The 27,432-nt window shown below is 41.1% G+C and overlaps 3 protein-coding genes across 6 annotated transcripts in view; 2 read left to right on the top strand and 1 right to left on the bottom strand.

The window, feature by feature from the left end:
• LOC126874086 (protein artichoke-like) overlaps positions 1 to 27,432 on the bottom strand; it is a 182,864-nt gene that overhangs the window by 39,100 nt on the left and 116,332 nt on the right. For 3 of the 4 annotated variants that reach the window (XM_050635702.1, XM_050635701.1, XM_050635703.1), the window contains exon 2: positions 12,866 to 12,951. The exons of the other annotated variant lie outside the window; for it this stretch is intronic. The gene's annotated coding sequence lies outside the window, so the exon portion shown is untranslated. The remainder of the gene's footprint in view (positions 1 to 12,865; positions 12,952 to 27,432) is intronic. 4 annotated transcript variants of the gene reach the window in all.
• LOC126874087 (maltase A1-like) lies at positions 1,514 to 3,374 on the top strand. Its single transcript, XM_050635705.1, has one exon. It carries the CDS (start codon positions 1,545 to 1,547, stop codon positions 3,261 to 3,263), a length of 1,719 nt encoding a protein of 572 aa, XP_050491662.1. The 5' UTR covers positions 1,514 to 1,544; the 3' UTR covers positions 3,264 to 3,374.
• Positions 8,270 to 10,115, top strand: LOC126874088 (alpha-glucosidase-like). Its single transcript, XM_050635706.1, has one exon. It carries the CDS (start codon positions 8,286 to 8,288, stop codon positions 10,002 to 10,004), a length of 1,719 nt encoding a protein of 572 aa, XP_050491663.1. The 5' UTR covers positions 8,270 to 8,285; the 3' UTR covers positions 10,005 to 10,115.

The following is a 27,432-nucleotide window of genomic DNA, read 5'->3' on the forward strand; positions in this document are numbered from 1 at the left end:
TCTCACGTACGATGCTTCCTACTAACAACTTTCTATCGAGGGCGGTTAAGACCCTTCCTAGTCCACCAACCTTCGTTTGTCCAATCCGAGGCAATGTATACTGCCCTCACTTCCTGACCTAAAATGGCATGAACAAATCCGATGATCCCGTGCGTTAGACACACCCATCACTAGCTTTCCTCCGACACAGCATCGTCACCCAACTTCACTTCTTCTACATTGTTGGAAAAGTCAACTACTAAGTCTAACGCTAATGCCTATCGGGGCAGTCTAAGCATAACGCGAGAGTCGGTCTCGGTATTGTCGAGCATACATTTCCTCTCCTAAATATCTTATAGTGCTACGTCCACTAATACATTAAATCCAATTATAAGAGCCCTGCTCTAACGTACATATCTATCTTATCTTCGTGCGATAAGTGATTATCTATCTATCTATGTTCATCAGTGTAATCTAAGTGTTGGAAATATATAATTTATAATTCTGTGAATCACAGTGTTATACAAACTCAATCACCGCTATTATCTAAACGGAAATCAGGGGATCGACCAAGTCGTGGTGTCGATTGTTATAATCGTAACGGGAATTTACGACTCCCGTTGACGTCTCTCCTAGCGACTACGTCTCCTCGCCATTGGTCGAGCAAACACCTGTTTTGATAGATACCCGCATCGGTTAGATATCGCGGTTTAGAAAACGTATCGCCATCTGGCAAAATCGTCCAGTTTAACAAAAATAATCTTTTATCATTTATATAGATTCTTTAATTAATTAACATCGAGTTAACGATAGCAATTAGAACAGGATCATGGTATTTGGAAATTTTACAAGAATTACGCATTTTCACGTCGTTGATAATCGATTCCCTACAGATACAAGAAAGGGAGAAGATTGCCGTGACGCAGATAAATGGCGAATTTATTCGCGACGGCGGACTTCGGGCCTCAAATTGGTCTCGGTAAAAAGAAAGTAAGAAACTGATCTGTTAGAGCGTAGCTGGTCGTATAATTAGTCGGGACACGACAGAAACGAAACCGGCACGCATAAACGTCTTGAACACGCAAGGTCGTGCGGTTCTAGGTGTTTATCCGTCTTTCGAGTAGCTCGGCACTTCGAGCAATCTTATCGTGAGCTGCATTCCGTGCAATGTTCTCCACTCATTGAAAAAACTTGCGATTTTTCACGATAAGAAATCGAAGCTTCGATGTGTTCTTCAACGAAAGGAAGCTGCTATCGAGTGTGAAAAAATGTTTGAAGATATAAGAAAGTATAGAAAACAATTTCGATATGGAAAGTTTCTTTCTCAGGAAAAATCAGAAGGCAAAAAAATAAATTGATACATGGTCTATGATAAAAGTCAAGTATCTAACTATCTTCTCGTTATCGTTGACAGCTATTCGAAATGGTATTATCTTTGATTAATTAAATAAAAAAGATTTGACAAAAGCGATTTCAGATAATCGAAATGTGCAAGTAAATAGATGATTAATATCGCCGCGTACTATAAAGAGCCGTCCGTGTTCCTCTTGGTTCAGTAGTCCATCATGTTTCGACTAACGATTACATCGTGTTTCTTATTGTTCGCGCTAAGCGCGGCAGTAGACGTGAACTGGTTCAAAAATGCCATCGTGTACCAAATCTACCCGAGGAGTTTCAAAGACAGCAACGGAGATGGTATCGGTGATTTGAACGGTATCACCAGCAAGCTGGAGCATATTAAAGACATCGGCGCCACTGCTCTCTGGCTATCACCAATTTATAAGAGTCCACAAGTTGATTTTGGTTACGACATCTCCAACTTTACCGACATCGAACCCACTTACGGAACTCTAGCGGATTTCGACAAACTGGTAGCCAAGGCCAAGTCCCTCGGGCTCAAGGTGATCCTGGACTTCGTGCCTAATCATAGTTCTCCCGAGCATCCCTGGTTCAAGAAGAGTGTTCAGAAGATCAAGCCGTACGACGAGTACTACATCTGGCGCGACGCCAAGATCGTCAACGGGACCAGAAAACCGCCAAACAACTGGTTGAGTAACTTTGGAGGCTCGGCTTGGGAGTGGAACAACGTCCGCAAGCAATACTATCTGCATCAATTCGCTGCAGGTCAACCAGATTTGAATTATCGCAACAAAGGTTTGGATCAAGAGATAAAGAATGTGTTCACATTCTGGATGAACCGCGGGGTCGATGGTTTCCGCATTGACGCTATCAATTTCATGTTTGAGGATGTCAATTTTAGGGATGAACCGAGCGCAAACAGAACCGATATCCCTAGTGACGATTACGACAGTCTGCTTCATATTTACACGTTAGATCAGAACGAAACCTACGGCACGCTCAACAGTTGGAGAAAGCTGATGAACGACCACTCCAACCGTACCAATTCCGATCCTAGGCTAATTCTCACGGAAGCATACACCACTCACGAACGTACCATGAAATACTACACAGCTGGCTCCAATGTTCCCTTCAACTTTATGTTCATTACGAGTCTGAACAACAAATCTACCGCGATGGACTACAAAAATTTGATAGATAAGTGGGTGAAAAGCGTGCCGAGTGGCAACGTGCCGAATTGGGTCGTGGGCAACCACGATAACCATCGCGTGGCGTCTAGATTCGGCACTGGACGAGCTAATATGATTATCCAGATGGCGATGGTCCTACCAGGTATAGCGGTTATTTACAACGGAGACGAAATCGGAATGGTAGACAGACCATTCACGTACAAGGAGACTGTCGACCCAGCCGGTTGCAACGCTGGTCCTGCCAGATACTACTTGAAATCCAGAGATCCAGAAAGAACACCGTTCCAATGGGACAGTACCACCAGCGCTGGATTCTCCAATAGTACGAAAACCTGGTTGCCTGTGCATCCCAATTATAAGACATTGAATCTGGCAGCTCAGAAGAGAGCAACTAGCTCCCCATATCAGCTGTTCAAACAGTTAATGAACATAAAGAAACGACCAGTAATCGCAAGAGGCTCTTTAAACGTTTCAGTATTGGATAAGCAGGTTTTGGGTATTACTCGTACTCTAGGAAGCGAAACTGTAATTGTTATGCTCAATTTCGGCAATGAACCTGTCAAAGTAAATGCTAGAGCTTCCCTGTCAGTTCCTCCTGCCTTGGTAGTTTATGCTGCCGATGTTGATTCCTATCCTCGTCCAGGTACCATGGTTTTCACCAATTCGATAACTATTCCTGCATCTTCCTCCGTCATGTATACCTCTCCTAATATATATCGTTCCATGCATGAGTAATTTTGATTTTGCATTTTTTACGAGTTTTGGCAACGTTGACGAATCACCTGTACCATGTTATTGATGTATTGACGATTAATTTTTAATAAACCTTATTCTATTTATCTCGTTTTTATGGTTGTAATTTTTTAATTGTGCAGTTCCATTTAGATCTATTTCGGTGTTATTTTCCAGCGATTTTTCCATCTCTACGTAGAATTATTCATCGATAAACCTCGGTTCGAAATAGACAATAAACTTCCGACGCTTCCCTGCATCTTTTATGAAAATTTAACGAACCTCCAGCATCACAAGTAGCGAACTTCCATAATTATTTGCGCCAGAAATGGCAAAACTACGCGAATATTAAATGCAAAATCCTGTTAACAAGATCACGACTGTTTAAAACAAAGTGGTTAATTGTACATTACAATTTTTATCGCACCGCACCGTCGCTGTTGTACTCTCGTCCGATTAAAAATCTCAATCTCCGCTCGCGCGTACAATATCAAGCTTCGCGATTTTTTACCGCACATCCGTTCCCTACTGCGGCATTCCAATGAGTAAATCAATGACTACATTTTTAAAACGTGACGAATTACGTTGGTTTCGTATCGTCAGTGAATCGAAAATTTCGCCGCATTTTAAACGACAGCCCTTTGTTTTCGCACGTTCGCGGGGAGACGCGATCTCGAAGAAGCGCGCCAACGGGAGTCATAAATTCCCGTTACGATTTGCTAATCGACGCCGCGAATCGCTCGATCCCTTATTTCTTTTAGGATAATAAGGGTAGTTAAATGAAAGATAACGCTGTTGCTAACAGGTTATTATATATTTTCACAAACCAACAACTTCGGTGTAACACAAAATGAATATCTGTTATGAGATGACTACGAATGAGTGCGACCTGAGTCTCTAGACGGATTATCGCGTATACTGATGGATTTGTCGACTCACTGTATTCGAATTGCTGACCGCTTGACGAGATTCTTCATTGAGACTGATCTTCGGGTGTAAACCCGGTTGAGGGATGTTGACTGTTCGAAGGATGTAAAATCAGTGATGTTTGGAGACGATGCTGTGGCGGAGGAAAGCTAAGGATGGGTGTGTCTAGCGCACGGGACCATCGGATTCGTTGGTGACGATTTTGACTAAGAGAGTGAGGTAAATAGTCTTCGTTGTTAATTGGTTAAACGAAGGGTCTTAACCGCCCTCGAGAGAAAGTGGTTCGTGGGAGGAAAGTTGCATCATACGTGAGAAAAACCAACTTTCCCTTGTCAAGCCGTAGTAGACAAAGGTCTTTACATATGCTTCGGAAACAGACGTTTGTTTGGTTTTAAGGACCTCGACTAGGAAATTCCTGAGATTTATGGAAGATACTTGAGACTATTGAGGGTACGCAGTGAGTATCCGAAGACATCTGGTTGCCATCTTGCCCGCGGTGTGTGGCCTGGGCCAGGTAGAGTGTTACGCGACGTAACACCCTTGACGGGGAGAGAAGTCGTTAAATTATAAATTTAGAATCGACCGCGAACTAAATCGAGGTATCACATAAAAATAATTAATTAGGAACGCAGCTGATGGCGAGTATTTCCAGTCGAATTTTCCACGCCGTAAATTACGGATGAATCAGACGTGGTTAAAATAGACTTTCTCTGTTCTCTTTTCTTTCACCGATTTCCTCAGCTACGAAGAAAAAGCATCGCGGCTGTCGATCCATAGCTCGTTAATTAATTGTCCATTTACGGATTTAATGTGATTGCATTATTTAGCGCGGCGGAAATCGTTCATGAATTTTCGAATATTCATAGAATAGTGATCGACTATATGACGTATATACATTCCTGTTTTTTTTAACGAACATAATATAGAATTTATTATTAGTTTTTTGTTATATGATTTTTGAGATAACAATGGACGAATCTTGGTGCGTATGTTCGTTGAAAAATGCTGGTCTGAGTCGAATGAAAGTCGAGTTGCAAGAGGTGGATGCAGGAAGGACAAGGAAAGGATTATCCCTGAAAAGAGTTGTGAGACAAAGTCCTATGGAGTAGCGAGCTACAACCGCGAACGAGGGCTAATAACCTAGGAAGTTAATTACGGCCGTAAACTGCAAGGGGGTTGTTTGACTATCCCTTCGTAGCAAGGGTGGCTGACATAACGTGGCCTCGTTATAACAGAGCCGCGCTAATCCCTCGTCTCGCATTGCCCTTTCGAAGTGATCGCACATCGTGAAAAACACCCTCTCACCCTGCGTGCCGCAAACCTATGGAAATTAACTCGAAACCCCGACTTAACCTACGGCTAACCGCGCGCTAACACCTGCAACTCTTTCTCATAATTATTTTCCATGTTCAAAATTCATTTTGTGATCTGATTCTTTAATACATTTACCTTCTAAGTTCGTAAATTCGTTCGGAGATTAAAGCTCCGTTCGAACCAAGTAATTTGAGATGTTTTTATCAAACATAAGGATTCGTTGAGGAACATGTATCAATGTAGCATAAGCTTAGTTATAATTTATTACTAACTTATATTCTCGAAGCTTTGATGGTAACAGACATCGTGAATTACGAGTATTAAATAAAAATTAACGCGTACGAGCCTCACTGCGGATAGATCAAAGGATGATTCTACTTAAAGCTTCAATTTAGTAGGTGATTATAAAGCTCTCACAGAGAATACTACTTACCGCAATTATTTTGTCCTACAGGACTAATTGCAGGGATGGAAAAATGGCTACAAAGTTTGGTATAGTTATTTCTATGGTAAATAATGAAACGACTGCGATTAAAACACGGTCTAAAAAAAGTGAAACATGGTACTGAAGAGACTGATAACTACGAGGGAAGAACGAATGTTTACAATATGAATAATTCATTGTTTCGGTGAAATTGCCCCCGGCACCGCTATGAACAATGAATGAATGCAGTTCGCAATAAGCCAAGAAGAAAATTACACGCAGAAATAATGCTATGGCGAAACTTTGTTCCTGTGGCGCGGTGCCGGTTCTACACGAGTACCATGTTAGTCCTTGCTTGTTGCGAAATCTACGGGCATGTATCTTCCAGCGTAAATCACGAGCAGAAGTATTGCATTCAGCCATTATTACTGAGAATTTGTTCTATCCGCGTTATTAAACGACAGAGAACCATCGTAATCTCAAGCATTAATTAAGCTTAAACGAAAGTTCTAATTAAACGAAGAAAACTTTCTTGTTTACCAAGCATAGTACGCCTCCTTGTGTACCAACTATTCGTCATTTTTCTTTCGTCTCTGGCGTTTGCCTGGAAGAAATCTACATATAGATGTCTGATAATGGAAAAAGATCACTTTTCTGACAAAAATCGGATACTGGATCGTGGTTCCGGAATCGACGCGGACCATGTTCTATTTCAGCGGTGTATCGTTGGCCGCGTACCACCAAAACAATGCGTGTCAGAGAACATTTTTGCGACCGATCCGGAAAACGTTTCCTTTATCCGTGGCGCGCGAGCCGGATTGATCGGTGAAAAAAATAGGCTGTGACTCGCTTTTTTCCCCTAGCTGGACAGCGATATCATTCAAATTTGATGAATATTGACAGTCGGTAGGCGCTCTGGTTGATTATCTTTATGCGCGGTTTGTTTTACAAACCAACGTTGCTAATGGCGTGCGTGCACACCAGAAACCGATTGAAAATTTCAGCGTTATCGAAGTTTGAAATTTTGATAAATCGTTTCGAATTCATTGCGTGGATCCAAAAAGGAAACTAGGTCACGTCACACTTTAACCGCCAAAAAGAGAAAAAAGAAATTGATAAAACCCTGTCAATTCCTCGATTGACTTTCGTCCGACTCTTTATTCCCCTGTGAATAATACCGATGGCTGGCTCAGTTGCATTTCTTTTCTTCTCAATTATGAAGAATTGTTATCAAGGGTGCCGGTTATAAAAATTCTGTTTCCAATACGATGTATGGAAATAGCTTGCACATAGAGCTTTCAATCTATTGTGGCGTGCTACATTTTATAGAATGTTGTGTCATTCTTTCCTCGTTACGCGTTCTTCACGTTGAGTTTGAAGTTGATCTCTATTTGAAGTTGAAACTAACATTGTTCGCTAATAAATTGTACTCCTCTTTTTCATCGAAACAACGCGATTTCGATTACCTCTTTTGATAGATACACGTATCGGTTCGATATCGCGGCTTAGAAAACGTATCGCCATCTGGCAAAATCGTCCAGTTTAACAAAAATAATCTTTTATCATTTATATAGATTCTTTAATTAATTAACATCGAGTTAACGATAGCAATTAGAACAGGATCATGGTATTTGGAAATTTTACAAGAATTACGCATTTTCACGTCGTTGATAATCGATTCCCTACAGATACAAGAAAGGGAGAAGATTGCCGTGACGCAGATAAATGGCGAATTTATTCGCGACGGCGGACTTCGGGCCTCAAATTGGTCTCGGTAAAAAGAAAGTAAGAAACTGATCTGATAGAGCGTAGCTGGTCGTATAATTAGTCGGGACACGACAGAAACGAAACCGGCACGCATAAACGTCTTGAACACGCAAGGTCGTGCGATTCTAGGTGTTTATCCGTCTTTCGAGTAGCTCGGCACTGCAAGGAATCTTATCGTGAGTTGCATTCCGTGCAATGTTCTCCACTCATTGAAAAAGCTTGCGATTTTTCACGATAAGAAATCGAAGCTTCGATGTGTTCTTCAACGAAAGGAAGCTGCTATCGAGTGTGAAAAAATGTTTGAAGATATAAGAAAGTATAGAAAACAATTTCGATATAGAAAGTTTCTTTCTCAGGAAAAATCAGAAGGCAAAAAAATAAATTGATACATGGTCTATGATAAAAGTCAAGTATCTAACTATCTTCTCGTTATCGTTGACAGCTACTCGAAATGGTATTATCTTTGATTAATTGAATAAAAATGATTTGATAAAAGTGATTTTAGATAATCGAAATGTGCAAGTAAATAGATGTATAATATCGTCGCGTACTATAAAGGGCCGTCCGCGTTCCTCTTGGTGCAGTAGTCCATCATGTTTCGACTAACGATTACATCGTGTTTTTTATTGTTCGCGCTAAGCGCGGCAGTAGACGTGAACTGGTTCAAAAATGCCATCGTGTACCAAATCTACCCGAGGAGTTTCAAAGACAGCAACGGAGATGGTATCGGTGATTTGAACGGTATCACCAGCAAGCTGGAGCATATTAAAGACATCGGTGCCACTGCTCTCTGGCTATCACCAATTTATAAGAGTCCACAAGTTGATTTTGGTTACGACATCTCCAACTATACCGACATCGATCCCACTTACGGAACTCTAGCGGATTTCGACAAACTGGTAGCCAAGGCCAAGTCCCTCGGGCTCAAGGTGATCATGGACTTCGTGCCTAATCATAGTTCTCCCGAGCATCCCTGGTTCAAGAAGAGTATTCAAAAGATCAAGCCGTACGACGAATACTACGTCTGGCGCGACGCCAAGATCGTCAACGGGACCAGAAAACCGCCAAACAACTGGTTGAGTGGCTTTGGAGGCTCGGCTTGGGAGTGGAACAACGTCCGTAAGCAATACTATCTGCATCAATTCGCTATAGGTCAACCAGATTTGAATTATCGCAACAAAGATTTGAATCAAGAGATAAAGAATGTGTTGACATTCTGGATGGACCGCGGGGTCGATGGTTTCCGCATTGACGCTATCAATCTCATGTTTGAGGATGTCAATTTTAGGGATGAACCGAGCGCAAACAGAACCGATATCCCTAGTGACGATTACGACAGTCTGCTTCATATTTACACGTTAGATCAGAACGAAACCTACGGCACGCTCAACAGTTGGAGAAAGCTGATGGACGACCACTCCAACCGTACTAATTCCGATCCTAGGCTAATTCTCACGGAAGCATACACCACTCACGAACGTACCATGAAATACTACACAGCTGGCTCCAATGTTCCCTTCAACTTTATGTTCATTAGGAATCTGGACAACAAATCTACCGCGATGGACTACAAAAATTTGATAGATAAGTGGGTGAAAAGCGTGCCGAGTGGCAACGTGCCGAATTGGGTCGTGGGCAACCACGATAACCATCGCGTGGCGTCTAGATTCGGCACTGGACGAGCTAATATGATTATCCAGATGGCGATGGTCCTACCAGGTATAGCGGTTATTTACAACGGAGACGAAATCGGAATGGTAGACAGACCATTCACGTACAAGGAGACTGTCGACCCAGCCGGTTGCAACGCTGGTCCTGCCAGATACTACTTGAAATCCAGAGATCCAGAAAGAACACCGTTCCAATGGGACAGTACCACCAGCGCTGGATTCTCCAATGGTACGAAAACCTGGTTGCCTGTGCATCCCAATTATAAGACATTGAACCTGGCAGCTCAGAAGAGAGCAACTAGCTCCCCATATCAGCTGTTCAAACAGTTAATGAACATAAAGAAACGACCAGTAATCGCAAGGGGCTCTTTAAACGTTTCAGTATTGGATAAGCAGGTTTTGGGTATTACTCGTACTCTAGGAAGCGAAACTGTAATTGTTATGCTCAATTTCGGCAATGAACCTGTCAAAGTAAATGCTAGAGCTTCCCTGTCAGTTCCTCCTGCCTTGGTAGTTTATGCTGCCGATGTTGATTCCTATCCTCGTCCAGGTACCATGGTGTTCACCAATTCGATAACTATTCCTGCATCTTCCTCCGTCATGTATACCTCTCCTAATATATATCGTTCCATGCATGAGTAATTTTGATTTTGCATTTTTTACGGGTTTTGGCAACGTTGACGAATCACCTGTACCATGTTATTGATGTATTGACGATTAATTTTTAATAAACCTTATTCTATTTATCTCGTTTTTATGGTTGTAATTTTTTAATTGTGCAGTTCCATTTAGATCTATTTCGGTGTTATTTTCCAGCGATTTTTCCATCTCTACGTAGAATTATTCGTCGATAAACCTCGGTTCGAAATAGACAATAAACTTCCGACGCTTCCCTGCAGCTTTTATGAAAATTTAACGAACCTCCAGCATCACAAATAGCGAACTTCCATAATTATTTGCGCCAGAAATGGCAAAACTACGCGAATATTAAATGCAAAATCCTGTTAACAAGATCACGACTGTTTAAACAAAGTGGTTAATTGTACATTACAATTTTTATCGCGCCGCACCGTCGCTGTTGTACGCTCGTCCGATTAAAAGTCTCAATCTCCGCTCGCGCGCACAATATCAAGCTTCGCGATTTTTTACCGCACATCCGTTCCCTGCTGCGGCATTCCAATGAATAAATCAATGACTACATTTTTAAAACGTGACGAATTACGTTGGTTTCGTATCGTCAGTGAATCGAAAATTTCGCCGCATTTTAAACGACAGCCCTTGACGGGGAGAGAAGTCGTTAAAGTATAAATTTAGAATCGACCGCGAACTAAATCGAGGTATCGGATAAAAATAATTAATTAGGAACGCAGCTGATGGCGAGTATTTCCAGTCGAATTTTCCATGCCGTAAATTATGGATGAATCAGACGTGGTTAAAATAGACTTTCTCTGTTCTCTTTTCTTTCACCGATTTCCTCAGCTACGAAGAAAAAGCATCGCGGCTGTCGATCCATAGCTCGTTAATTAATTGTCCATTTACGGATTTAATGTGATTGCATTATTTAGCGCGGCGGAACTCGTTCATGAATTTTCGAATATTCATAGAATAATTACATCGTGGCGCTCTCAAGCCGCGGGAAGAGACGATCACGGTAGAGATTTTATCTTCCGTGGTAATGTACCAATTAAAAGTACCGCGATACCTGGAATTCGCTGGATTCCATAGGGCGAAAACGAAAAAAAATTAGTTCGCCAACTTGGTCCGTTAATTCCTAATATAATCCGAAGTTCTTTCGGTTATTACTTGAGAAGCAGCTTCCTTCACTTCCGGAAATTGTTATCTTCGAACGTTTCTCCCTTTGAGCGTTCGCCCTCTGTCAGATTTCATAGTCAAACCCTTGACTCGTAAAGTGCACCGTTTTCAGGTAGTTAATGACGTTAGCAGGGTAGAATAAACCATTCGAATAAGTCGTGTCGCGTGAATCGCAGCTAACAACCTTGGTAACAACAGACTCAATTCCTAGAAATATTCCGTCAAGTTGGTAGAGAGAAAGTGGAGAGCATTGTTTGGTCGTTCTCTGGAAGACGTAGTGAGTAAGAGGGGATGGGCGTGAGGGGCGGCGAGAGGCAGCATACCGTTGGAGGCCGTATACGCATACGAGTGCCTGAGTGGAAATTCTCAAGTTTTCATGCAGACAGCCTCCAGTGTGCACCGCCGCGGCGCTGCACCAATCACGTTGAGTGCACATTCTTCAACCTATCCTCCTATCTCTTGTTCCCGTTATTTCTCTTCCTCTTTCAGACGTCGCCGAGACACTTGGAAAAGGTGCGCCCTCGCGCACACCATCGACTTCATTTGTATACACACGTTGTATGTATTCGCAACGTGCTTTCGCATCCCGTTGAGAATCGACGTAGACATCTTTTTCTCCTCTCTGATCTTTCTCTCTTTCTTTCCCTCCGGCCTCTGTTCTTCCGGCATACGAATTAAGCTGCCACTTCTGCACGATAAGATCAATCATCGGTGGTTTGTTTCTCTCTGGCCTCTCAGAAGCTGAGGAACAGTTGTCGCGATAAGTGATAAGGCGCGGTTGACCGATCCGCGAGTATTCCATTTGCATTTCTGTCATGTCTCGTTCAATAGACCGTGCCTGATATGGTGAACGAGAAGTTTGTCCTATTTTGATATTAACGCGTGCATCGAGTATCCAATTTTCGTTATCTACGACGCTGCTTGCATTCGTATTGTCACGAAAACAATTACTCGTCGGTATAACGAAGAAAACGACGCTGATAACGACAAATTTAATCAGTTTTCGTCACTGGTCGTGAGGCAAAGTCATACTCCAGCCGTTGACGGAATACCGAATAAGAAAGTCCTCGATTTTCGAGGAAGCACGCGAGCTATATTAAAACACTTCCCGACAAAATTTCATTCCCGGCTAGGTCGCATCGTAGACATCGCTGGCGTTCCAGCGTGCGCCCAGCAATCTGTACCAAATATTTTGACGATGAACATCCTAGAAGTCTCATCTTATTTGCCGCGCGGTAACTCACAGGCTCTTAATTAATTCGCGGCCTTCTGCTGGGCTCCCTACTCCCTCGTCTTCCGGCGACGTCCTTCTCTCTTTGCAGTCGCTTTCGACGCCTGTTTCCTTCCTTTCGATCCACGGACCGTGAATTTTCGCGCACAACTCAGGTCGCCGTTTCAAAGGATTGTCCCGCGATGCAATGCAAAGAAGGGAAAGAGAAAGAAGGACGTTGCATGGCGAAGGGTTGCGTACGTTTCACAAGTGTCACGTGAGAATCACGCGAACACCGAGCTCTCCGCGTGTTCTTTAATTAATCCGTTAGGGAAGAGAATCGAATTTCGTGAGCGACGTCGCCGTCGTAACCCTCGGCTACGGTTATCGGGCGACGAACGTTGCCTCGTTAGCATAAGAGAGGCTGCATTATCATAAAATCGAAACACGTAACGAGCGAACTAAAAATAGTCAAACTCACCCCTGCTCGCCGCCTGAATTCTATTCGGGGGTGACTATCCTTGACTGGTTGAACGAGCCTCGTTGCCCGATACAGAGTCGATGTACCTGGAACGTTAACGTAACGTATAACCTCAAGATATTCCTTGCTCTTTAAATACCGAAAAAAAAACGAATTAAGGTAGACATCGATTTAATAAGACATTAAAATTTACAATTAATACTTCCATACCTGACATACTATATATTATACGGAGCATACAATAAGCGATAAATGTACTTTTCGATCAAACTGGTATTACATTTCAGCGTTTCATGTCATCTTCGTGAAACCATCCACGAAGATGTACTTCTATTATTGTCGATCAATAAAAAACAATCATTATTTAGGTTAGGATAAATCGAAAGAAATCAGTTTCGAAAGGCCGAAGATTACATTGTTTTTGTGTCACTCTGTACTACACGTACTTCACCGTCTCGCTTTAAAGGGGAATTTTCAATCAGCGTAGAATGCATCAGGACGATTATGGAGAGGAGCACGTGCTTCAGTGCGTTTCCAAGGATTCAGGGACGCCTTGCTCACGATTCAGCGATAAGCTATCGTTCCATCGGTAAATAGCGAACAGGGATCCCGATTGTTCTCCCCTGTTTGCCGGCGTGTGAAATGTCCCCCGTGAGAGCGTCGATCGAGTGTATTGGTTTTCCCGATCGCGACCGGGGGCAGGTCATCCTATATTGACCGGCGGATTTTATACTCGGCTCGAATCCAATTATCCTGAATAATTTATCGGCGAATCACAAACGTTAATGACATCGGGCCGAATTAAGCGAGCTTTCGAAAAATGCGGCGGCGACCACCAGTACCGCGGGAGAATACGTTTCTGTCGCCAATTAGTATTCATGTCGCGGATAAAGCTCCCATTTTTACATCGGACCGGCACGCCGGCCAGTTCGATTATACGCGTTGTACGGCTGTCCACGCGCATTTTCGAACCGACGCCCACGATAACCGATCTCGTGTTCTCGCGTTTTTGATTGCTTTTCGATCGGCTACCATCGCACGCCATCCATCCCACCACTGAATCATCCGCGTTTTCACGATCATGCGTTTTTTCTATCAAATGTTCCACTCTGATGCTCTTTTTATCCATAATTGACTTTGAGTACCATCCTCTTTCGACCTGCCCGATCGAACGTCCGCCATATCTATCAAAGCTTTGTTTAGTTATCGCGAAATCGCGAGCAGTATTCTTCTTCTTGATCCTGGCTCGTTCATCGAGATCACTCGTCATCTTGGCAAACCTATTCCGCCGAGGGTGCAAGAAGCTTCACAGAGCGAGGAAGCGATCGTTCAACGTCGTTGACAGGGCGGCGGCGCAAAAACTAGGCGACGGATGCACCGAGCGCGTTAAACGGGAAACACTTTAGCGGAATTCAGAGAAACCTGGCTTCCTTCCCGAGGAAAACCGGTCTAAGTGGCTCCGAAATTCTAACAGACGCCGATGTGCCTAAAGTATTAGCTGCTATTTATCAGTTAACTTTCCGTTCTGGTCGACACCTCCCAGGGAATATCGCTTAGTCAGTGCTGGTCGGGGTTCAGGTCGGTGAATAGGGACGCGAGGGGAAGCTAAGAATCGAGCTCGAGAGGAAACTTTACCGTTCCGTGAGATATATCTTTGGACTTCTTTCGTTTGACACCGCAGCGGAAGCTTGGTTCGGGAAGTTTTAATGATTCCTACCAGACTGTTCCCTTATACGTCAGGAAGATACTTCGAGGAACTGATGGATTTCTGCAAAACATAGGTTCAATTTTTTCGAACAGTTTCTGTCCGAGAATGACGCATAAAAGAATGTACGTAAAACTCGATTTAATGCAACAATCAATTTATCGACCATAAGCGTGACAATATCTACTGATATTTATTACACGTCCAATGCTTTTCATTAATTTTATTTTCTAATTATTTTAAGATAAACTTTTTATTTTATTTCGCTTAGTTATTCTATTCGTGGACTTTTAATATACGTTTCCCAACGAATTGAAAGAAATATACAATTTTACTATAGACAGGTTTTTTAATCTACGAGCCCAATGAGGGAAAGTCAGCAAGCGATGCTTCCACCGTATGCGAATCCTCGCTTTGCTCACGCCATACGCTATAGTTAGTTTTGTTATATTTTATACTTTAACTTGAAATGTTTCCTATAATCCATAATTTTCTGCGTCACGCATTTTCTGTTTACCAGCACGAAACGGAATTGCTAGTTAATAAACAATTAAATCCACCAGCTTCAACCACGTTTTCAATGGGTGCCATTTAAACGATCCGTCAATGAATTTTCTCCTTCATTTTTATTTATTTCGTTACGTGAAATATTTCTTCCAATTATTCTATTTATAGGTGAATTCAGATCGAAGCGAATTCTAAATTGTCGATCTAAATTCATTCGACAAATAGAACAGATTTTTTCCATCTGCGTTGAAAATACTCCGGGGAATCGAAATATCTCGCGGATACGCGATAACTAATAAAACGCGTCAGTGATTTTTCAGCGATTTCGCCGCGCGTAAATGTTTTCCTTTAATGAAATTCGATTTCTCCCTCGTCGCCTACCTCCTTTCTTTTACGCTCTAACTTTTGTGTTTACACGCTTCGGCCCGTTGCATGCAATGAATAATAGTTGGTACGCATCGTTCGCTTCGTTCGCTCTTTCATTGGGTCTGTTTGCTCTGATAACAAAATATCGACATACATATTAGGTTGTCCGAAAAGTATCTTTCTTTTACAGACACGTCTTTTACAACAACGCATCTTTATACAAACATGTAACCTAATCTGTCGAACGTTGCGATCTTTATTTTAATAGAACAAAATGAATCATACGTAATTCGATAAAATAATATAAAACGAAAAATGTTGCGCATCCATTATTTCCTTATAAAAGAAACTTTTCGGACGACCTAATATTTACTTATGCGAATTCAGAAGTGAATAACGCGTGCTAATTTTTTAAAATTCAGTATATATAGTATAGCGTTTCGGGCAGCATTCTAGTCATTTAATCACGCTTCAAGTTGGTTGTACTCCAATGTCGTCGAACAAGTTTGCAAACCAAATATAACCACAACGTTAGTCAGTATAGGCACGTACAGTGTATCTAATTAGTCAGTTAATTAAAGATATTCAGTGGTGTTCTCGGTTGAACGTGGCAAGAAAATGAGAAGTGGAAACGTGGCAACGATAGTATCAAACGTACCATTTTTAATTCGCCTGTCCGGCGTGTTTGCTGTATTCGTCTGGAGAAGTTAACGAACTTCCCTATCGTGTTAAAACATTATCAGTCGGAGGCTTTACAGCTCTGGCTCGTTGTAATGTCGTAAAGTAACTTCGAGTCGTGATATTGTCGCTGCGACGCTTTTATGGTTAATAGCGTGTCATTTAATTATCATAAACGCGACCGGGCCAGCGAGTTTCCAGCCGAGGAACTTTTGTTTTAAACGCTCTATAACGAAGTTACGACCGTTCATTGAAACGTCTCTCTTTGAACGTCGCGTAGCCGATTGTCCCGCTCGAAACACGAACGAGCAACTTCCGACGAAGTCAACCCACGATTTCGCTCTTCCACTTTCCATTGCTTTAATCACGAATCGATGAATATTCCGTGTAATCACGAAACGTCTACCTTCCTCGTTCTCTTCTCAAGTTAATTTTTTACTTTTTATATACAGAAAAAGCATAATATTTTGATTACTCATTTGATTGTAAAACTCTACGCTTTCGTGCATCTTCGAAATTTCTCACGAATCATAAAAATCCGCAGCCTAATTATCAGTTACTCTTGTTGATGTTGAACTGTGCCGGATTTTTGTATTAAATGTTACTACACTAGATAGTATACATAGAAACCACTATCATTCCACGACATACTTCATACACTACCTCTACGAACACGCACGTGCATCACCGTACTCGATTGCTGTTACACGTCCAGTATGGACTTTCCTGGACAACAAATCCAGTTGCGGTGGTTTCAAAAAGCCATCAGCATCGAGGTTGTTTGCATTAGTTTGGCAAAAAAAACAGCATTGTAACCCGAGTCCAGCGACAAATTCGGGAACGTGTCCGATCTAGACGCAGGCCGGAGAGTGTGTAACTGGACGCAGACGTGGCTAACTGCATTAGCTCGTTGCCGTGGACCGGAGGGTCCTTTGAGGGTGGTGTGGCAGCCGAATACCAATCAGTTATGTCAATTGGCCCCAACAAAGTAATGAATGGTAATTGCGAGCCGCCATCCGGTCGCACGTCCATCCGTTCGTCTCACGCCGTGGCGTTTCCACCCCTTTACCCCATTCCATCAGCCCCTGTTCCCTTTTCCATCCGTCACGAGTCGAGTCTCTCATCGATTTTAAATCGTCTAATCGGATTCTATCGCGAACCACCCAGCCAAAGGGCGCTCGGTAATCACCCACTGGTCCGACTAAACGATCGTCCAGCCTTCGAACCGGCCTGCAGCTACTCTGAATCCTGCAGACCGTCCCTCGTCTACTATTTCTTCGATTTCTTTTTACCCGATTCTACGTTATATTCCGTTGGAAATTCGCTTAAATATCGGTTAAGGCAGTGACTGGCTGTGACCCAAGTTCGGACGGAGTATGGGGAATGGGCTGTGTCGCGAAACTTTCTGACGACGTGGAAATTAGGGTTGTCGAACGACATGCATCAAGGGGACGCTTCTGATCCTTAGAGGGCTTAGAGCTGACTAGAAAATGAAGATCGTTTGTGTACACACAGGATGGTTTTAGTTTAATAGAGTGATGATAGAATATTCGTAAACGCTTCTCTTCTCCTTTTACATGCGTTTGTAAAATACCGTAATTCCCAGAGCGGATATTTCTGTAAAATGCACGTTAATAAATATACACAGGACCAAAGATCTCTGTATGTGACGCTTTGAATTCTTACTGCTTGTGAAAAAGGTAATAGAAACAGTTTCGTTATGTTCGTATCAAATGCCATAGTATTTCAAGTTTAAAGCGACAAAATATGGCGTAGGCAACAAATATGAGATAAAGCAAAGCTGCTGCTCTTCTGCTATCTGCTAATTACACAAGGTAATTACGCATCTTGCAGGACCAGTGGCCGCGTAACTCGAAAAAATGAGATTCCACCTGGATGATTATTCTAGTTGCATCCATGCACAGTAGCTCGTGCGTTTTATTGCTAGCAGCGACGTGTGCATATGCAATGTTACGTTAATGTCTCACAGTTTTCCCCGTCGGACCAATTATTTGGTGCTCCCGTTTAAGGCATTCATACAGTGAATTACTTGTTTTCTTATCGTCATAATAAACAAAGTGTTTTTAAAATTGCGGCCAATTTGGATTTTCTTGCGTCTTCCTCGCTCGTTGGTAGCTGGCCACGTAATTACACAGGCAGAAATTTATAGTTTAATCGGGGCAATTAATGTTTGCGGGATAATGGGCTAATAATTGTTTAGCAGCCATCTGCGCGAGTAGCACGCATTGCCTCGTTAATTTTAAACAACAGTTTCATCGCGGCATGCGTGCGGTTTTTCTCCAGGGACTTTTTGGTCCGGTCCAGGCGCGTTCAACGCCGTTGATTGCGTTTGGAAACCGATTTTCTATACGCGAAAAACGAGCAAGACCCGTGATGGATTTCTTTTATCCAACGTGATGATCGAATCGAATTCAGTTTTCCTAAAAGCTAAAAGCGGAGGTCTACCGGACGTCGGAAACGAAAAAAAGATTCTTATTTCCTTTGGTAATATTACGGGGAAAAATTTGACGAGGTATCAGCCAGAAAAGTTCGATCCATCGGTGGCGTTCACCAATCCGGACGATTGTCACGCGACACGATTCCGATTAAGCGCGGATGCGCTGCCATGGGATCCCAATTAATCCGGCGATCCCAACCGCGAAAATTACAGAATCGAATTAAATCGTTGTTTACACAGAGCTTTCTTCCATCGGCACGCTCTGTTTATGATCGAATTCGATTCAATGGCGTCATATCGAATACGCGATAAACCAGATCGATGCGCGGTTGTGCTCGAGACATCGGCAAACATTGCCTTCACCCCGACTGTTCGGATTGAAATTCTCCGATACAATTCGATGTTTACACGTCCCAGCCGCTCGTTTTCGCTCAGACTTCCAACACCGCTCTCCTTCTTCCAACCTCATTCTTCGTACTTTGCACGCGTCTTACGAGCTACCTTCTATTGAAAGCTGATGTCTTGCCTCGTTTACCGACATCTTGAAAGGCATCGACGCGATAATGCGCCACCTGAGCCACCAAACTCTCAGAGTCTATCGCCACTTGATTTACCGATAAACATTTCCTATCTTCTCTCTATATCGCTCTAATCCATATTCGTTCTAGCCTTCGCTAATGTCAACTCGTTCTTTTTTACATTCGATCTCTTTTTATTATAAAAATTACAAATATCGAGTTGTTTGCAACGAGACACAAGAAAAATGTCAAGGCTTCTTTTTGCGGAACTAACGTTAGGTGCATTTGAAAGGAATAGAAATTTGTCATACACGACCTTTTTCAAATCTTATCAAATCTTAACCCTATCGTTATGCAAATGTATTCATAATGACACTAAAATTTCTTCAAATAATACTATCTAATGAATATTTCACGAAGCGTATTTCGCTTATTTCGTAGCGAGGAATCAAATACGATTGTATTCAGAGACGCGCTATCAAATTAAGGCCTTATCGTTTCTTGCAAACGTCAAACATGATAGACAAGCTCGCAGCTTTGTGCATATAGCTTTCGGCGCAATTGACAAAGCGTCACGAATTCGCAGAATTCTGCAATTAATTCTTCGTTCGGCGACTGTCGCCGCTGCTGTTCGGTGAAATTTTAATAAGTCGTTAACAACGAACGTGTGCGCCCACACGTTATACATACAGGGGAACAGACGAATTTTTATCAGCATCGCTTGGACATACGGATCGTACGCTCCAAGCTATCATGTTATATTCAATCAGGCTGATGATCGCTCCGAGAGAAGCGGCCTTCCTTTGAAGAATATTATAGGATCAGTCGCTCGAGCACCGACCCAGATCGGAAAAAATAGTAACGTTCTGCTTTATAGAATTTTTGTGTGCTGCATTTAATCCATCAAAGCCGATGTGATGCAATTTCTTTAAAATGGTTGATAAATCTGGCCTGGCCTACGTTTATATATATCTACCACTATAGATTTTACCATTGCTTTTATATAGAATAACAAATTGGATGTGGAAAATGACGTTGAAAGACCGTGTCACGCATTTATTTCCCTTAAATGGTCCGCAGCTATCTATAAGTATCGATAATAATAACTATGATTGAAATGATCTCGTGATCTTTGGGTGATCTTAGTCGATAATAGCAGAATGTTAATTAAGAGTGACTTTAATCGCCTGTGACACAATCTCGACAACTTCCGTCGATCTTCAAATGATATTAAATACTAACGACGTAGCCGCAATGAACATTTTGTTTGTCAATTTTAAAATGACCTTAAGCGTGAGTGGTACGACCTAGATAATTTCCAATAATTACGAGTGCGTTGAAGCAAATTAATCAAATTAATATTTTATAATTTGCGAATTAATAGCAAAATTCCTCGGCTGCGCGTTTTGTTTGGGCAAATTTTACGGATTTCTTCGCAAGCTATCGCAACGTAATTACGCACGGTACATTGTTAGAATATTTTGACTCTGAATGAAAAACGGGAATTAACGGGATGCGTTGCCAGATTTTTCTTTTTTCTCTCTCCCTCTCTCTCTCTTTTTTTGCTGATCGATCATCTCGTTGATAACGACCGCGTCATCGAAAAATATGCGATACGCGAGATCAGACCGTGTTTTCGATAACAAACACACCACTTATGTAACAACAACACGACGAGTATCGGCCCCGTTTGTCGTTTGGCTGAATAAACAATACAGTGGAAAGATCACCGCGATAGCGTTTCCATTATAGTTGATACAGTATCGTACAGGGATCTTACACTGTTTGCGCCAATATCAGCCACTGTATGTTATCAATTAAAATGAATTTCAAACTACTTCCTGTAATCGATAGTGACCCGTCAACTTATCCATTGAAATCTAAAGAAAATATTGATAATGAGGTTGTTGAAATTTAGAAAAACTATATTCGTATATGCAAATTAGAAGAAAAAATATACAATAGTAGAATTATCCAGTCTTATCTTTTAGTCTTTTACTCTTTCGATTTTAACAATGAATGACGAATCTACAATGTTCTGTGAAAAAATTAACGGCGTGCCTAATATAAAAAATTTGATAATCGGTATCTTTGAAATAGATATCGCTGGAATGAGTGAAAATCAAAATTTTGCAAAATATTTTTGACTTATATCGTTCCGCTGTGATATCTCATATCGCATAACGTTTGAAATTTATGCCCCGATGACATAAATTTTGACAATTACGCCTGTGGTTCTACAATGTAATACAAATAACCGAGATAATTGAAATGCGGGCTGACTTTCACGTACATACGATATTTCTAATATACACGTGACCACGTATCGATTGCTGGTTTCCACGGTGAAAATGCAACATCGGCCCCTATTAAATGCACGAAAAGCATTACGTCGCGAATGGATCGTCGGATTTTCAGTCATATCTGTAACATAGTGGTCGGCCACGCGTTGCCACTGTTGCAATATCCGAAATTGCGTCAGGATAATCCATTTAAAATCGGACCTAATTCGTGGTTATTTTTGAATGAAAGCAAAAGCGAACAAACCAGTGGTAGACACAACGCATCAGTTTAACCTGATTTTGTATTGGCCACAATCATAGTATATATCGTTTCAACGAACAAAAATACGTAACGATATCGCGGCGATAGATCTTTCTATCTACGCTAAACATTCTGATTTCACAGAGTACGAATGAAGTTATAAAATTACTGTTTGATATTCGTTTACGCAGTTGTAACATACGATTCCTTTTATAAATTGAAAAGCTTTCTGAAAAACGGTTTATGAATCAATCAATCAAAAAACGTGTAATACACGTACAGTTACTAGTCAAATAATCGGATTATCATGGAATTCTTTAAATATAATATAAAGAGTTGAACACAAATAATGTTAAAAAGCTGGAAAAACGTTTAATTCACTCAAAATATAGCTCGGCGAACCGCTTTCCCAGAAAGTCCCCCGATTATGTTTTCATTCGATACTCTTATTACGAATACGATGTTGTAAAATTACTAACATTAATTACTACGTCTTTATTTTTGTATATCCGTGACTTGGAGACCGCTGTTACGAAGAGAACAGAATTTAGTGAAAAAAATTCAAAATAAGAAAAGGTCCATATTACTGTGCCTTTAAATATAAATTTTGTTTTGGGTTACAAGGTCTAGAAACAAAGGAACTATAAGTAGATTTCTATTGCTGTTTCTTGTAGCCTTCAGTTAGAGTTACACACCAAGGTTAACTTTTTGGTAATATCCTTTGCTATAAATATATGAACGTGCTCCCTATCATATGTTATTGTATCATAACACTGAGAGAGTGAGGATCTGGATCAGCATACACTATACCTATACTTATACTTATACCTATATTTATTTCAATATATTTTTCTATTGCAAATTCATCCACTCGTTCGCCTATTAGTCAACCTCAACGTCTAGGAGATAAATAAAGAACACAGTACTGTAAATTGTTTGACAAAGATCACCTTACCCCTTTGCATGTGTTCAAAACTCAATTACAATGGATTTCGTTAATATTTAGAACGTTCCGCTCGTTTCGAAACGTAGTTCCTTTTTACGCATGTCGATTCTACTGGGCTGATCCTGATAGCTGAAACTACTTGTTCGCGTCCATAAATATTGATTTTATTGATCATCGTTGCGCGAAGTAACGTACAGAAACATGGGGAATTTAAAATTTCGCACGGAAGTATATCGAGATTCGTTTGATGAAAAGAGAATTTCAATCGGCTTAATTTTAAAGCTCCACGGCTATTGTTGGAGAAACGATCATTGTAAAATTTTGCTTTCTATTAACACTCTCTATAAAACAAATGTTATAATCGCTAAATATCTTTTTTGTTGTTGCCTCACCACCCTCAGCAAATACGTTAAACGCCTTCGATTTGTATAAATCAATCTAACCCCTAAACTATCTTTACACTTTCTAGACTAATCTTCTTCGTGACGTCGTATATCTACCATTGGCTGAATATGGCGCGCAGCTTAGTAGAAGTAGGGTCCATAATAAAAAAAAGATTTCCTTGAGAACGACTGGAACAGTTCGACAGATGCGTGAATGTGTGGGTGGCACGCATACGTGGCACCTGGTGCCCAGGGTAAAACCGTGGAAAGAGCGACGAGGCTGGTGGTAAGTGCAGTCGTTCGGTGGCAGTAGCGGGGTTCGTGTAAAGTGCTCGCAAATCAGACCCGATAAAATGGTAATCGCGGCCTTGGAAGGAGCGGCGTGTTAGTTGATGCTGGCGAGAGAAAAGAAAACGGGGGTGCGAGGTCCTCGCCTGTCGACAATTTCTTCCGACACGCTGCCAATCAATGCTGCGGCGGAAAGTTCCTGCTTTTAAGAACACGCCACATTCTGCACGAGCTTCATGGGAAACGTACGAACCACTTTCCACTCTTTCTTCGTTTTTTTTCCACTCTTCTCTTTCTTTTCTCTTTAGTTTCTTTCTTCTTGCCGAAGGAAAGGTGGTTATGATGGCCATGATGGATGCGTGTTCGAGGTGCGTTTATCCATTTGAAATTACAGACGATGTGCCACGGAACACGAGAGCGAATAAGCGGAAAGTCCAGACGTGGTCTAAGGAAACCGGTTGTTCATCGAGCAACAAAGTCGGTCGAGATATACAGGCCCGGTTAAGTAGCTTCTCGCTACAAATCGCGCTTGTACAGAGAACGCGATAATGGATACTTTCTCGTTTGCTCGAGTTCCTCCGCTGCGGAATGAAATATCGTGCAAAGGTAATGAAACATGAACAAGTATTACGGGAAATTTTTCGAGAGAACGGATAACCTACGGAGCAACTAGAAATTCTGCTTAAGGGTAGCAGACTTTTTGAGATAGTCTGTAGATATCTCGGCTAAATACTTGTTTTATTCTTAGAGAGAAGATTATGGACTCTCCGTTTTTCATAATCAAGAAATATGATTCTTACAGTTTAGCATGAAATTCTACATGAATTCAGATACTTCCCCGTCGTGGTAAAATATGATTCTTACTAAATTACTGTTATCACGCTAACCCTTTTCATAAAGTACATACATGTTCCTCCGGTTACACTTTTTGATATCAGATGTGTGTACAAATTTATATTTTTTAATGTATTTCTTCGAGTGCAACTAAAAAATTGTATTTATCTCTTAGAGAAAACTGAACCTTAACATCATTGTCATAATATGGAGAAAAGTATCAGAAGCTTCAGCATTTATATATCTTCGATCGTAGAGAAACATTCTTCCCCCCTTTTCCCACAGATAATTACATTAAATTAATTTCTACAGGAACTACATTGTGGTGTAATAAATGCAATTACTAAGCATCTAATCCAAAAGCTACATATCTGTGATATTGACAAAAATATGCAGTACATACTTCACTTTGGATATTCCATATATACGTATATATCTTTATATATGTTTCCCATCTCAAATTTCCCGTAAATGTAGCCGCAAACACCCGCACTCCGCTAATACCAACTAATAGATATAACTAATAGATAAAACACGTTATCATAATATCCGTTAGATTAGCTAAAATCCAACACCTATCAAATGCAAATTCTGTTTTCCTCTCGGAGCTTTCTCGTTAATCTCGGGGCACACAAATCGGGCATGGGAAGCACTGGCGGCAACTATTTCGCTGAATCCAATACGAAATTCGAACTGCCGGTACACGTAAGGAACGGGACGGCAGTTGCACACATCGGTGTAGCAAGTTGGACAAGTTCTATCGGCAGTCAGGTTAACGCGTGCATCTATATGCGGCGTGCATGCAACGCGTTGCAGCGTTGAAGCGTTGTTGCGAGCTGCTGCATGCGCGTGTCGAGCCCGTAGATCGGCTAGGCTATGACAATCACCGTCAAATTGCGCGCAACGCGAAACAGGCGTGGTCCCGCTCAGTTAACTATAACTAATTCCTTGATAATTGTCGGGGCTTTGATCTGCACGTCATCATCCAGTTTCCGGTTCAACGAGATCGCTATTTAACCGCGCTATTCGTCCGTGACAGCTTTGGCCAAATTTTCCATCATTTTTCAACTTTATTTCTGTACGATTCAACAATTTTCTGATTTTTATAACGATAGCCATCGAAATTATTGGACGTGTTACAGTTATAGGGTTGCAGCGTGGAAGAAACGAACCGTATTGTTTTATACCGCCAGAAGCGCAACCATTGAGTCGCCTGCAGGGAAATTGAAGGAATCGTTAAAAGTATTATTTCTTTGCTCAAGGCTCTTTTGTTCTTTTTTTTTTTTTTTTTTGAACAACGCGAATTTTTTTTCTTTAATTCCTACATTTGATGTGCAACTAAAAGCAGTTTTTACAAAATACAACAGAATGATTCAAGTGATAAAAAAAAAAAAAAACGGTGAAAATTTTTCGAACAAACCAATATTACCTAAATAAAAAATTTATAGCGTATCGTTTTCTGATATTTTTGAAATAATGATAGGACACTTTGTTATGTTGGAAAATATAACAGATTCAGAACGCGCCCGTTGATTAAAGCAACACACGAACTGATATTTATGTTTTTCACGCGACGCGGGAAACCGTGCGAGGAAATTGAATGAAAATATCAATTTTTGCGGAAGCCACTTGCTTCTCATCATTAGGGTAGAGACGCAAACTGTTCCGCCGATATTCTTATCGGACTCCTTAATTCGATAGTGTTCAATTCCTCCCCGATGGACTTTTGACCTGAATTTCCAACGATAAATTCTTTTCTCCCCGGGCCTGTAACAGGTTCGAAGACTTCATTTGTTCCAAGTTTCATTCTTCGAGGGCGGAAGATCGAGGTGTCAGTGAGAAAGAGAAAGACGAGGAAAACTCCGGGAAGAAGTGGGCGAAATTGATTTGTTGGGAGCAACTCGAGTAACCAGAATCTAGACTTATGGAGCACATTTTTCATTTCCAATTACTTTTTTCTCAGTTCGAGAACCGGATTCTACTTCTCTTAATATTTATACTTTGATTTAACACTAATCATTAAAATGAAACGTAAATTTTGAAAGTTTCAAACGAATCGTATTTTTAGATCGCCAAAAAATTTTTTATTTTTTTTTTTTTCTTACAGAAATGATAGATCGTTACGGAAATGTAATATTTTTCGTTTCAACCGATAACTAGAAATATCCTTAAAATCTTCAACATGCTCTTGTTTGTTAAAGCGAGATTCAGCTATAAAAATTCGAGAGCAGGATGGTTGAAGGCAATGCAGCATGGAAAAAAAAAGGAAAAAGAATCCCCCCAGCAAATCTGGAAACATGGTTTTGTTTCGAATATTATGTTTTGAATATCCCGTTCAATGAAACTCATTAAGTAAATTAAATGAGAATTAAGTGAAATTAAATTTCTCGATTGTACAAAAATATCCCGACGCATTACCTTTGTTACATAGCCACAATAAAGATTTAAATTCCAATTGGAGGAAGTCTCATTTATAATTATAGAAAACTAACTCGAGACGAGCTTCGAAATATACCAGTTATTTATTACATAGACCTGGGAAATCCTTGATTTATCTTGCCGTTTCTATTCTGTCGTTGAAAATTCTCATCAATGAAGAAGTGCTTTTTAAACGTGCTCCATGAGGAACGAGTTCTGGCCCGACGTAACCCGATCAGAGGCAATCGGAAGGGGCGTTTATCAAGGTGAATTGCTTTCAATTGGAACGGAACGAGCCGGCAGAGAAACAGGCTCCTCCTTATCTAAGCGAGAATTTCCGAATGACTTGATACAAATGGGGCCGTGACTTCTGTCACAATTTCACGTGAAAGGGTCAGGGATAGAAGTTGATTCTGTGGTACGCGGTGAACGTATATGCAAGAGCTAGCAGTCGTCAGATGAGCTTCGTGGATCGGCAGGAAGTGTTCATCGACGGGACCTGGAGCTAATGCGTTCACTGCACGTGTGCCACTTGTAGTATAGTTTATAGAGCGCGCGTAAGTTTCATACGCGTGTACGTACGCAAATTTCACGGCGAAGGTTTATGACCGGACATACCACGCGAGTGGCAGTGAAAATTTTACGCGCCATCTTCTTCCAGCAACTGAACATCTCCACGTAATTTCCTTCGGCTACTAATTGAATTTTCCTGTTTTATTATTTATAAGCTTTCACGTTTTATATTTCATGAGAAATATAAGTAACGTATTGAATCGTTTCATGAATAATTTCGTGTTTACGTATGTTAGTTGAATTATAACTTTTCAAAGTGAAACGTAATATTGAGACACTGCATACGTGACATTACGGAATTTTCAAACGTTTCTAATACATAATTTTCATATATGATATGTGGTAACTT

Source organism: Bombus huntii, chromosome 15 (genome assembly GCF_024542735.1).
Source record: "Bombus huntii isolate Logan2020A chromosome 15, iyBomHunt1.1, whole genome shotgun sequence".
Lineage (NCBI taxonomy): Eukaryota > Metazoa > Arthropoda > Insecta > Hymenoptera > Apidae > Bombus > Bombus huntii.

Coding starts and splice junctions, on each gene's coding strand:
- LOC126874088 (XM_050635706.1), top strand. CDS start 8,286: ATGTTTCGACTAACGATTACATCGTGTTTTTTATTGTTCGCGCTAAGC.
- LOC126874087 (XM_050635705.1), top strand. CDS start 1,545: ATGTTTCGACTAACGATTACATCGTGTTTCTTATTGTTCGCGCTAAGC.